At 42.3% G+C, this 13,892-nt stretch overlaps 1 protein-coding gene across 1 annotated transcript in view; it reads left to right on the forward strand.

Annotated features, from left to right (window-relative positions):
- The window catches only part of LOC126384722 (lysine-specific demethylase RSBN1L-like), a 61,535-nt gene that overhangs the window by 28,597 nt on the left and 19,046 nt on the right, over positions 1–13,892 (forward strand). The window contains exons 4-6 of the mRNA XM_050035948.1: positions 426–584; positions 11,133–11,270; positions 11,964–12,106. Of these exons, the coding sequence (XP_049891905.1) occupies positions 426–584; positions 11,133–11,270; positions 11,964–12,106 (440 nt within the window). The remainder of the gene's footprint in view (positions 1–425; positions 585–11,132; positions 11,271–11,963; positions 12,107–13,892) is intronic.

Genomic DNA, 13,892 nt, shown 5'->3' on the forward strand with positions numbered 1-13,892 from the left:
GTATACACAGCTTTAATATACTCAAGTGATCATTGGATCCTCAAGTGCTTAAAAAAGTCTACATGAATTTCAACTGGATTACTGGTATGCAAATTGTAAATATTCTGCTTCCTCTCTTGGAGGAGCGCATCGATCCAGTGCGCTCCAGCAGCACTACACCCCTGAGAGCAAATATGAATACAGACACCAACCATGCACAGCCACTTTTGACATTCAGCTACAGTGACATTTTGCAATGGTATGTAACAATATAGCCAACCAATGCAATGGTTACAGCAAGCCAGACAGCAAGGTCATGCATGTCAGATCAAAGATAAGACTAGACAACGCCACTATCTGGACAGGGGTGTGTGCTATTTTTACCCTTATAGAATTTGTTTCGGTGGTTTTATTTTGTAGATTTCATTGCTGTCTTTGTTTTCCAGGCAGCTCATTACGTCATGGGAATCGTCCACGGAGAAGCCAGCTACCTGCCGGACTTCTTGGACTACTTCTCAACCAAGTTCCCATCAGCTCCGGTCAAAATGGAAATACTGGGAAAGAAGGACATCGAAACCACCACTATGGTTAATTTCTACTCTCAGGTCAGTCAGGCACAATCACACACACACACATGCAAACATCACTTTGAGGGAGAATATGTATGTTCGGGTGGGATATCGGTGGGATACAATACTGCAACTGAACGGACATATTGCTCATCTGAAAAGCTGATTTACACAGTTTTTGTCTTTGGTTATTCTGGAGTGGTAGAAAAAAAGAGCACAGAGCAGATGGTGAGCTGACAGACATGAAAAGTAGAAATGGTCAACGTCCAAACTAGCAAGCCTCTTACATCCTGTCCTCTGTATCTATTTCACTGACTATCACGACTGCCCATGAACACAGGAACTGTTGAGACACCATCTAGGTGTTTATCTGAGGCCTTCTAGGCCTGAGAAACTACTTAAACTTGTTGCTCTCCTGAAGTCACATGATGCAGTGGGTATAATCTGAGGTCATATGACGGTGGGAACACGCTGTCGGTGAAGTGCAACAGGAAACAATGACGGTGCGATACAGTTACAACTGTCTACACAACTTTCTCACACATGCAGTCACACAGGAGGAGGTGGAGGCCTCCTAATCACTCACTAGAAATCAAATCTGTTTACACGCACAGACAGGTGCATTAGGGCCGCAACTAATGATTATTTTCATTATCAATTAATCATTTTGTCAAACATGCTCTGTGTAAGTTCCCAGAGCCCAAGGTGACGTCCTCAAATTGTTTTATCCAACCAACAGTCCAGAAATCCAAAGCTAGTCTGTTTATTATTATTATAATCATAATAATAATAATAATACATTTTATTTATAGGCGCCGTTCATGACACTCAAGGTCACCTTACAGGCAAAGATAGAGAAAATTACAGCAGATAAAAAGTCAACTATTTCTACTTGAGAGAGGTGAGTTTTGAGGCGCGATTTGAAAGTGGAGAGAGAGTTGATGCTATGAATGTCCGGTGGGAGGGAGTTTCAGAGGTGTGGGGCAGAGCGGCTGAAGGCTCTAGACCCCGTGGTGGTCAGAATGGGTGGTGGGACAGTGAGGTGACTGGAAGAGAAAGACCTGAGAGTGTGGGTGGGGGTGTGGATGTGCAAGAGTTGGGACTATCAAGTATCGCAAGAGAAAGCATGAAATTCTCACATTTAAGATAGATGAAAAACGACAAACATTTGGCTTTCTTGCTTAAAAATAATACTAAAATAGTTGCGTATCGAAAAAAGTTTCCAATTGTTTTTCTGTCAGTCGACTTATCAATTAATCAACCAATCATTGCAGTTCTATGAAAAAGTGGCATTGCAATGGTATGAGATTTTCATGGTATGATAACCGTCTCAGGAAATAATGCAGCAAATGTACACGGTATGATAACCATCAAGTATTATATCTCAAAACTGATATATCACTGCAACCCTACTTCTCAGACTGTTTTAGTTGAATATTTGAAAGACATAAAGAGGTAAAACTCTCCAGTATTTTACAAGAAAAAGAGGAAACAAAAGAAGCAAGGATTTAAGCAGAGTCAAAAAATAAACAGATGAAAGTTCTTCCTGATAATTATCTCACAACCTCTTCGATTCATCGGGTGACTCTCAGGTTGGGAACCACTGGGTGCACACGTGCATGTACTCACACCTTAGTTTCGACTGAAATGTGTCATGTTGCAGCCCTGGTGTGGTGCAGGGAAAAACATCATTGTTTGTGAATGAGTTTTAGCTCAAGACTCTGTAGCTTTGTGTCTGTTGTGTGCTTTGGTTGTTTTTATAAATTCAGCTTAGTATTTGCGTGTCTGACTTTTGTAGAACTCAACTCAAATTATTCATAAAGCACATTTAAAAATAACTCACGTTGACCAAAGTGCTGTAGGAAAGGAATAAGTCGCTAAAGACATATACATGAGAGGCAACGTAACTCTCAGGTACACAGCCCATACATTTAGAGACAACACACACAGGTAGACATCAGAGAAAGCCACGGCAGGGGGGCTTAAACGCTAATTTATGAAAGTAGGTTTTGAGCTACTGTAGGATTTAAAGAGCCAATGGAGGGGGCAGATCTGATCAGGAGAGGGATCCTCTTCCTCAGTTTGAGGGCAGACACAACAAAGGCACAATCACCCCTGAGCCTGAATCTGGAGCTGGACTATAAATACTTTGTTTTTCACAAAGATTTGCGTCAAAGATATTTTGCTGCTTTGTGATTTTTCTGTTATTATACAGCATATGAACAGAAAGAGAGTTGAGTCATTGAATGGCTCGACCTCTGGGTCAATGTTCTGTATGCGTTAGCAAAGGTCAAGGAAACATTACAAAGAGACAATCAGAAACTTAGAGATGAATGGAGAGGTTTAGCTACAGTACAAGTTAAAGGAGAGGATGGAGGAATATTGGGGGGAATAAAGACCGGATGACTGCTGTGTGAGAGTGAGAAAGTTGTATTTTTGAGGCTCTAACCATCTGGTTCGAGCATCTGCCTCAGTCTGTCCAGCCTTTAACAGCTTTTGGCATTGATACAGATATCTTGATTTCTCCGAGTAGATGACAACATTAACAATGACAGCAGAGTTGTGTGCAGAGTGCAGGTGGGGACTGCTGCTCTCACTTCAGCTCCCTCTTAATCTTACAAAGAAAAGTTTAAGTGAGAGCAAGAAAGGGGAAGCAAGAGGACAGCATGTGAGATAGTGAAAAGAGGAGGGAAGTCAGCTCAGATACAAGGGGTGAAAGGTGGTGAGAAAGTGAGGAGCTGCAGAAGAAGAAAGGTTGATATCAGAATAGAGAGGTGACAGGAAAGGAAGCAGGAGGATGTTAAAGCAAGAAGTGAGACTGTGAGAGATGACTGCTCGCAGCAAGTCGGGTTAGAGAGTCAAAACCAACACAAAAAGGTGTTTTTCTTCTTCTCTTTTCAAAAGCACAAGTATGGCAGCCGCTCACCCACTTCTCAACGCACTGCACAACCTTTTGAGGACAACTGGAAAAACAAGAAATGTGTGTGTGCTGCTGCTGGTGTCTGTCCGGATTGTCTCCCGCGAGCACAGCGACACAGCTAGACCTCTTCATTTAGAGCTGTCCCACGTCCATAGTACACTAATGAAAAGCCCTTTGTTGCCTCAAACCTCCTGAGTGGCTTTGTATTGAGATACTGCCTGCTCGTTTTCAATGTGAGTGCAGGCTACCTCACTGTGGGAGAGTGTGTGTGTGTGTGTGTGTGTGGTACTACAGGGGGTAGAGGAGTTTATGCTCTCTATCGCTCTCCTCCTGGCTATTTTCTTTCTTATTATGAAATATTCATAATGTTATTCCGTGTGTTTGTTTCAGTTTTGGCCAGTTCTGCTTCGACAAACACATCTTTGATCTCGGCATGTGTCTGAATAAATTATACCGAAAATAATGAATGAATTAAACCCTTAAATCGTCCTTTGTGTAAAAGGAGTTTTCCCCGCAAACCTGTGTCCAGAGCTGTCCCTTTAAGAGTAGTGTTCCTTGCAGGGCTAACGTCATTGTCCACTGGTCTTGTTAATTTTTTTCCCCCTCCCTTCCAGCTCTCAGCAGTGACCTTGGGAAGTAGACATACAGTCCACACACACACACAAACAGATGTGAGCATGCACACTGATATATATACACAACACGGGCACACACACACACACACACACACACACACACACACACACACACATAGAGGCAGATTAATGATTTCTCTCACACATTTTTCCTCCACCTTTCTTTCTCTCCAGCTCTCCCTCTCTTTAGTGTCTCCCTCCCTCTGTGTTAGTTTGTCATTCCCTCTCTTTTATCCCTCCACTCTGTTGTTTGGCTCTCTGTTCCAGTTGCTGGACAGCTGCTTTTTGTAATGTGTGTGTGTGTGTTTGAGAGAGAGAGAGAGAGAGAGAGAGAGAGAGAGAGGAAAACGGCTTCCAATGTTCTTTGCTGTGTTTGGTGCATTTATTCTCCTGTATAGATTTGGTTTTATCCCTGTGCTGCTGGAGTATGAGACACAATCACCTGCGTACGTTTTCACTTGATAATGAGCTCTGTGTGTGTGTGTGTGTGTATTCACAATTTGACTGCAGGTATCAAAGTTGCTCTGCTGCCGCTCAGGCTGCGTGTGAGTGTTTTGTATTCAGTACCCGACTGAAGGCATTTTCAGCGGTGCTAAGGATTATAGAAGATTACAGCACTCTATTTTCTCAGGGCAACTGCAGCTCGACAGTCAATACATGATGTGCTCCGGCAGTGAGGTAATTTGGTCTTTCCGGTTTAGTCGCTAAGCAATAATTTAGTTACGACATCAGATTAATATAAGGCAGAAGGACAGACTGCAGCTTTTTAATATGATATTAATCTGAATATGTGTGCTTGAACTGCCACCATGAGTGTCCACATGTCCTCACATAGCCTGAACAAGATAATTGTTGACCGTGTCATGACATCTCATCTTAGTTTATCGTTTTCCGCCCCCATTTTTGTGTCTTTGCAATGAAGTAATAACTAACATTAGTATGAGCCGGAACCAGCTGTGCATTGATGGTAAAGGAACAGATGCCTCTAAATAACCTTTCTTGTGCCCCACAAGCCAATTATAACAATAGATGTTCTTGTCCTACATAAACCGATGATCTACGCCCCACCATACCTGTCCCCCAAGGGGCCACAAGGCCATTACCAGGAATGTGAGGGGAAAAAATTGTGGTAAAATAATTGATGTTGGAACAGGCTAACTATACTGTAAGGCAGCCATTGGTACCGATTGTTGTCACCTCCCCCTGCACGTTCAAGTGGATCCACCCATGTAATGTTGCAGGTCAAGCAGACATAATGGGGCTCGCCAGACGTTAATTGCCAGGGCCAACTTATGTCCCCAGCCCACCCTGCTCATGCATTTAGTCTCATAGCTGTATAAGAGCATTCACAACAATGCTCTGTAATGTAAACCAGTTCGCTAACAGCTAGCACGTTTAGGGGCATGACTGGAAAAAGGAATATGGACTGCGACTCATTTGAATTCCGTTGTAAATTTAATCTCAGTTGTTCTGTCAGATGGTTTAGTAGTAATGATAAGAGTAATGATTCAACAGGTTTTGGTGCACTGCAGTATTGTATCAGATCTATGACCCGTTTGTAGCAGAGATATTAACCCAGGCACCCAGCAGATTACTGATGAATTTATTAGAAATCTTTTATCAACAGAATATTATCCTGATCGGCTGAAAAGAAAATATATTGTACCAGAATACAAAGACAAAGAGGCAAGGAACATGAGGAAATAGTATTTGTCTGAAACAAACAACAATCCCTTTTGAATTTTTGGCGCTCTGTTTGACAAAAACACTTGTTTACATCAGTTGATTAGCTGTTTACTGTTCCACAGTTTCGGGTTAAACATCATCTCAGCTGAGAAAGTTATTAGCCAGCTTCAGCTTATCTGACTCCACCACTGTAGACATCCTGCACTTTCATATACTCTGACCTGAGGGCAGCACTGTTGCACTTGGCCTCACAACCATCTCCAGCACAGTGTTTACAAAACAAGCCTAGAGTTTGCATCAGTCTCGCATTGCAGCGTTTAAAGCAACCATTACATTACAGTAATTCAAAGTGTTTTTGTGCATTCACATGTGTGTGTGTGTGTATGTGGGTTACAGAAGTAAAGGATTATGTAAGAAAAGTTTGTGCGATTGTGCCTGTAGTCAGCAGCCAGAAAACTTTATTGTGACACAGGCACAGTAATAGACTAATAGACTTAGCTCTCTGGAGACTGATAATGATTAAGGAAGAGAGACGCACAGAGCTGGCAGAGAGGAAGAAGCACACAGACACACTGAGGTCCTAGAGAGGTCAGCGAGATGATGTCATGCCATGAACTCAGCTAGAGAGAGTGGAGGATGTGTTGATGAAAGGAGGGGAACTTGTTATAGAATTAACAAGTGGTTACAGTGGCTGCACCAGAGACGGAAAGCAGACCAGGAAAAGAGAGATCTAATAGACTTCCCACGGGGGACGTGAGCATTGTAAGGGATAGAGGCAGAGGAGGAGACGAAGAGGCTGACAGAGAAAAGAGATAATCAGAGTTAAACATAAAGTGGGAAGTAGAGAGGGAGTTAGACTTAAAGATGTACCGCGTTTAGCAGAGGAAAGTGACAGCAGGCGGGAGATGACAGCGATGATAATTATGTATAATGATGTCGGCCTTTTAATCTTGAGAATTTGCTGACCTGGAATACCAAATGAGATGCAGTATATTTTAGACACAAAGTTGTGTCTTTTTGTTGCTTATTTTTTAAGTTTAGCAGTAAAAGAAACGAGTAAATTCCATGTTGGTCATTTGTTTTCACAAAGTGTGTTTACACGCACGTACACAGAGGCGAGGAAGTACTGGAGCATCTTGAACAGTAGCGCTCAGAGGAAGTCTGTCACATTTCCTGTTTCCTTCTGTTTGCCTTCACATATTATAGACAAACTGTGTGTGTGTGTGTGTGTGTTTGAGAATGCGAGTGAGTCACTGTTAAATTTATCTGTTTATTTGAGGCCGAGGTAGTGTTTCCTAATACTCCTCCTGTGATCATGAGAGACTTCTCTTTGCTAACATCGTGGGGGTTATTCTTCTGCTAAATTATGCATCGTGTAAACTCACAGATACATAGGAAGAGGAAAAGAAGAGATGCTCATAAGCACACACAGTTATAAGTACACGGGAAGATGAATGCCTGCACTCAAGATGCACACGTACTGGCTGAGGAACACAAGTGCTTGTAAGCACGAAGGCGTTTGAATCCATGTGTGCACACAAACACATTTCCCTCTCAGTATCTAGGTCATTGACTCAGTGCGACTATTTAAAGTTGCGATGTGTTTACGCGCGCCGAGTGAGTATTTCAAGCTTTTAGTCATCATCATCATCTTAGGAGGATATTACACAGTGTCGTGGCACGGATGCAGTGAAATGAAGTGAACAAACAAACACAGCCACATGGCTCGGCCTGTGTGGGCATGATGAAGTGATTTATTTTGTTAATTTATCACAGATTAAAACACCAAGGCATTTCATGCATGTAATGAGACCAATTTACAAGTGAACATCACTGCTGATAGGACAACACGCTGACTTTTAAGGGTATCAACTCTATGTCCTATACCTGCAATGTGGACAGGTTGCTTCATCCACTGAGCCATAACAACATATTCTGTATACTAGGGTTGAAACGATAAGTAGATTAATAGTTAGCTGATCAATAGATTATCCAAAATGTTGATTAATTTCCTATTTGTCCTCTAAGTTAGTTTTCAAACAATAATTTTCAGCATTTACTGGTTTCAGCTTGTGAAATGTGTAGATTTGCTGCTTTTCTCGTTTTTTATATTATTTTAAATTAAAGCAGGGGAAGGCAGTTTTATTTTTCCCATAATAACCTTTGAGCGTATTGTAATTCAAGTGGACTGAGAGAAAACTAGATTTCTGCATCTCCTCTTGGCTCTGTTGTCAGGCTTTAGAAAATCTAGCCCATTACGGGAGACTTTGGCCAATCACAGGTCATTTCGGGGAGAGGGCATTACTATCGGCTGTTCTACAAATGCAGATACACGTGCACTTCCCTTTACTGAAAGCCTGATTCAACAGCAGAGAGTGCTGCAGACAAAGTTGCTATTCTAGCATTGACAACAACTGCCTACACTGCAGAGCAACCCAAAAAAGGAAGACTTTTACTATTTTAGCCTTCTGGTAACCGCAACCAAACGCTCATGGCTGTGGCTAATTCATGTTCATGTTTATGCAAAGTTAGCTAGCTACAGCCTCGAATCACTTTAGCTGTGTCTCAATTCAGGGGCTGCAGCCTTTTGTAGGCTGCATTTGAAGACAGATTGCGTCACATTGGTGCAACTAAGGCTCCTTCAAATGCAGCTTTGAATACCAGTCTTCTTTCCCAGACTTTGGAGGATGCAGTGGATAAATCCTTTGTGGCCCATTGCGTGCCGGTGATGATTATATGTTAAGTTAAGTTAAGTAACAGTTGTTAACTAGGGAGGGAGTGACATGCAGCAAAGGGCCACAGGCTGGAGTTGAACCCGGGCCTCTGCGGCAACAGCCTTGTACATGGGGCGGCTGCTCTACCACTAAGTCACCGATGCCCCAGTGTGCTAATTCTTGTCTCGTTTGTGGTCTGATAACCAGAGAAAGAGAAAACATAGCAAGGAGGGACTGAGTGAATTCACTGCAAGCAACTCTTCAGTGACATAAGATCAAATACATCAATGTTTGGTAAACAATACGCTGCAAAATGTTTGGCTCCATAAAATCTTGGTCATAAATAAAAAGAAAACACTGAAAAAAATCACCATCGGCTTATAGAACTTTTTATTTCTTTTTAAAATCCCAAATAACAAAACAGTATGGCCTTAAAACAATCAGTATCTGCCAGGTTACAGTCTCAACAAGTGCTGAAATAATTTAATGTTTGCTAAACATTACAGGGACTAAAGCTGATTATGACCATCTATAATTAGCTGTGTCTCTTAATCCCGTCTACTGTGATGAGTCTTTTAACATTTAAAGAACATTTCACTGTCACTGACCCCTGTAATCCAGTTGTTATGGCCTTTCTCTGCTAATTATCCAGCCTGTATAAATATTAATAACCAAACTACTGGACCAACAACAATTCCTTATTAGAAGCAACACCCTGGAGCAAATGGCTGCAACACACAAACAGCAGTGATGTACAGCCTCACACCACTGGCCTCTGAGCAGCTGTTAGTGTCTTTCACAAGGACGTACCTGGGAGCTGCTGAGCACCTTCCCCTTCAGTCTTTTCCCAATTCATTGTTTCCATCTTTATTACCTCTCCTTCGCCTCCCTCCTCCCATCCTCACTAACCTGTCCTCATCTCTCTTCCTCCCTCCTTATCTGGTGTGTCCTCCTCTGTTGTCCTCTTCTCTCCTTCCCCTGTCTTTAATCTCTCTTTTATCTTCCAAAATAGTGTTATCTTCATTTTCACATTCTCACCCTCTTCCCTCCTTACTCCCGTTTATTTCCATCCTCCCCTCCACGTTTCTTTGACAGCTTGTCTTCCTAAACTTTCTCTCCTTCTTCCACTCCATCTGTCTCTCTTCCCCTCAGTCTTCCTCTCCAGCGTGTCCTCGCGCTCTCCCCCCTCTGGTCTGTCTCTCCTCTCTCTCCCTCTTCTTTTATCTCTGCCTTGTTGTCAAGTGGTGACTCACTAGAGGCGAGCGGCCAAGGATCTGGCCTACACACAGACACACACACACCATGATCAGCCAAGAGTACAGCATGCAGGCCACATGCTGCGCGTACCACACACTTATGCACACACACAAAGACACTGTTGAGGGCCAAGGGTATGGGAGACACGTTAGACACATACACGCTAACACACACACACTCTCTCTATGCTCTGTCAGCCAAGTGAAGAGCAGCAAACAGTCTATTGAGTCACACCGGTGGAGCAGAAACATCAAGTGAAACCGCCAACACACACACACACACACACACACACACACACAGAGCGTCTGTTTTGACACCCAGTAGTGATTAACAGCATCAGTGTGCTGTCGTGTTTCTCTGGATTGTATTGCATTAAAACAATACTAAACGCATTTGTATTATGTAAACATGGATACTTTACACTGCAACCTGTTGCTCTATTGTCTATTGATAATTTTCCTACTAATATAAATGTGCTTGGTGTATCATAATCATAAGGTTTTATAAGTTGTTTCAGACACATATGTCCATATCAGTGTAAAAACACACGTCGAAGTATCCTTGGCCAAGATACTGAACCCAAAATTGCTCCTGATGGCTGTTCCCTCAGTGTGACAGTGCAAGTGAATGTTTACTGAGTAGCAGGTGGTACTATGTATGGTAGCCTTGGCCACCAGTGTGTGAATGCGTGAATGTGACATGTAGCGTTAAAGCACATTGAGTGGTCAGAAAACTAGAAAAGCGCTATACAAGTGCAGACCTTTTACCATTACAACATATTCGGGGATTCGGGGAAGAGCAGTACCTTGTTTCAGTTTGTGGGCTCAGTAAATGCCAATATAATTAACTTTTTAAATCAGTTAATCGACACATAAATTTGTACATAAATTACTCAAAACACAATGAAGGGTGGGAACATTACTAATCACAAACATATGAATTGCATCATTAAATGCCACCTCAAGCTAGTTCACTTTATTTTACTACAACAGCACCACAAGTGGGCTGTGTATAGTGAAGTAGAAGTAGGCTCAAAAAATGGCTGTTTTAATATCATCTGTGCACATATGAAACCTATGTGCTGGGTTACAGTTTTCAACAGTGGCGCTGTATATTATTGTGATCTCATAGATTTTCCCTGATGATGTAATTGTCAATCACAACAGTTAGTCTGCTGCAACATTGAAAATTAAACTGTACAAAGTCAAATTTGTCTCATTTTTGTTGTTAAAGTTTTGAAATGCCTTTTTGATGTTTTAATATGGTTTTACAGATGTCAGGTTCTCAGAAATGTTGCTATTTCAAAGTACAAATATTGGACTTTTACTTGAAGTCATGGTCTAATATTGTGTGTCTCCTGTGTTGGCTGCAGGTGAAGAAAACGTACAGCAATGGTACATACAGAGCCGGGGCAATGAGACAGATCAGCCTGGTGGGAGCGGTGGACGAGGAGGTCGGGGATTATTTCCCAGAATTCCTCGGCATGCTGGAGGAGTCGCCCTTCCTGAAGGTGAGTGAGGACAGGATGAACGGCAGCAATGCTACACAGCGACAGAATGGGAGAGTGACAAAGGTATAAACACAGTAGATGTGCCCAAATATTTCAGTGCGTTTACACTGTCGACTGTTTGGAAACGCCACAAACTGAACAGATGGAGAAATACCACTTGACACAACAACACACCTAATATTCTCAGCGGTGGCTGGCAAAGAAGAGACGTTAAGTTGGTGTGTCAGAGTGATTTGATGCAGCTTCCAGCTTTCAGTTCGGGGGAAGTTGGTTCCCTTTTTAAAAAAATGTGTGTGCGCAGGAACAGACCACCAGAAATACTGTGTTTACTGCTGTCCCTGAAACGCAGGAGTGACAAGCTTTTCTTCTGTTTGCCATTCTGTGTCGACACTTCAAATCTCCGGCGTGCAGTGTGGAGGAGTGGCGTCGTACGCTGAATATCAAAAGACGCACATCCTCTGGCATTTTCTATCCGTCGAGGGCTCTGGCTCTGATTCAGCACCCTCTGAAGCATCTCGGGTGCCAGTGACAAGTTTTGCCAGGGGGTGCAATTTCTGCGCATGAGATTTCTTTTTGGGAGACTGTGGAATAAATAAAATACTTGAATTGGTTAACTGAAAAAGTGAGGGATGTGCTAACACACTGCTTTGATTATTCCTCCCCCCCTTCCTCTGTTCGTCTGTCTGGCTGCAGCGGACTCTCCCATGGGGAACGCTCTCCAGTCTGAGGCAGATGAATCCCACAGAGAGCGACGACGGTCCCATAATGTGGGTCAGACCAGGAGAACAGATGATACCTGTAGCTGATATACCAAAGTCCCCCTTTAAAAGAAAACGGTGAGTACACTACAGTTTACTGCGCATTACATAAACAAACACACACAAATAAAGCCAGTCAATATTTTGGATCCACTTTAAGCGCTGCAATGAGACAGAATTAGCAGGGATTTTAGTCTCTGTGATTGTTTGTACTGGCTACAAGTCTCTGGTGTATGTGTGTGTGTGTGTGTGTGTGTGTGTGTGTGTGTGTGTGTGTGTGTGTGTGTGTGTGTGTGTGTGTGTGTGTGTGTGTGTGTGTGTGTGTACCTTATTGAGCCAGCTTGCCTCTGTACTCTCCGCACAGCCCACGAGGACTGATTATGAAAAAACAGTAGCAAAACACACTCACACATTTGAAGCAGCAGCCGCGGTAGCAGCACGAAGCTTTGTTATAGCCGAGCAGCGCCGGATGAGGCAATTACACCCTCTCTGTTTGTCTGTCACAGTGTCATTGTTGCTCACACATAAGCTCCGTCTCACACACACGCACACACATATACACACACAGAGGATTTCTGTAAGCTAGACCATTAGAGGGAACGTGTGTGTGTTTGTCTGTGTTTGCGTGTGTGATGTGAGTGAGCGGTATGTGGCTCACCACTCAGATGAGATCATCGTTATGTTAATAGAGTCGACATCAGACGCTACTTCACGTGGCAGCCGGCCAAGCACGGGACAACACACACTGCACACATTCTTCCCATGCAGCAGTTATTTCTCTCTTGTCTCTGTCGATTGGTGGTCACATCAGTAGTCATGTTTTAAAATATATTTCTGATTTAAAAGCTGAAACGATCAGTGGATTACAGAAAAATAACCAAGTAGTTTGTTAATAGTTATATTTCGAGGAATTCTTTGCTTTTCTCTGTTTCATGTCATTAATCATCATCATCGGGGCTGAAAATATATTTTTGTTTCTGTGCACGTGCTAGGACTGTCCTGTATATTAGTTTTTGGACATCGAAGCTTCAGTGAGAGGGGTTATGAGAGATGAGGACATTATAACTTAACAATTAGCTGCTTTGTTAGCATGCAGGTCGCAGCAACATTAACCAGGGGAAAAAAAGAATACTTTCCAAAATGACTAAACTGTCACTTAAGTTTTCAGGTGATATGCCAAACCGGTTGTAGATTTATATGTCAGGTCCTCTGGGAGATCTGGCACTCGACATTTTGGGGGTCATGTTTGCAAATATTGAAACTATTACAGATGCTTGACTTTTTCGACATCTTGCCCATGTATCTGTAAGCCTGTCACGTGTGGTGAGACTGTCCCAGTTTCAGTCGTGCTGGACTGATGGTGACTGATGTTAGATGAGAACGAGTCGGAGCCACAAAACCACAAAGTTTAAAAGTCCCAATATACAAATTTAAAAACCAAAATTGAATACTGATTTAGACAATGATCGAAATCAAAGTTCTGAAGAAGTGGGGTCAGCCTCACTACATACACTGGTGCATGTAGCTTTTAAAATTACATGCATTGATTTATTTCTTACATGAACCAAAACATTTTTTGACTGCACCATTTAGTGTATCTGTCCTCCTTTCTCAGTCGTGGCCATGGCTGAATTGATTGGATTTTTTTATGACATTTCAAATATGAGGAAATTATGAATGTGATAATGTAAATTAAGCTATCTTTCCCTTTAATTGTGTACAAAACTGTGTCGTAAAATAACTTCATATTTTACATGGTTATAGTCAGGGTCATCCTGGACAGGATACATTGAAAATTTCAGCAAAAATCTGGAGGAAAATATTTATTTATTTAATTAATGAGAGTTTAAAAAGTTACAGTTTC

This window comes from Epinephelus moara, chromosome 23 (assembly GCF_006386435.1).
Source record: "Epinephelus moara isolate mb chromosome 23, YSFRI_EMoa_1.0, whole genome shotgun sequence".
NCBI classification, from domain to species: domain Eukaryota; kingdom Metazoa; phylum Chordata; class Actinopteri; order Perciformes; family Serranidae; genus Epinephelus; species Epinephelus moara.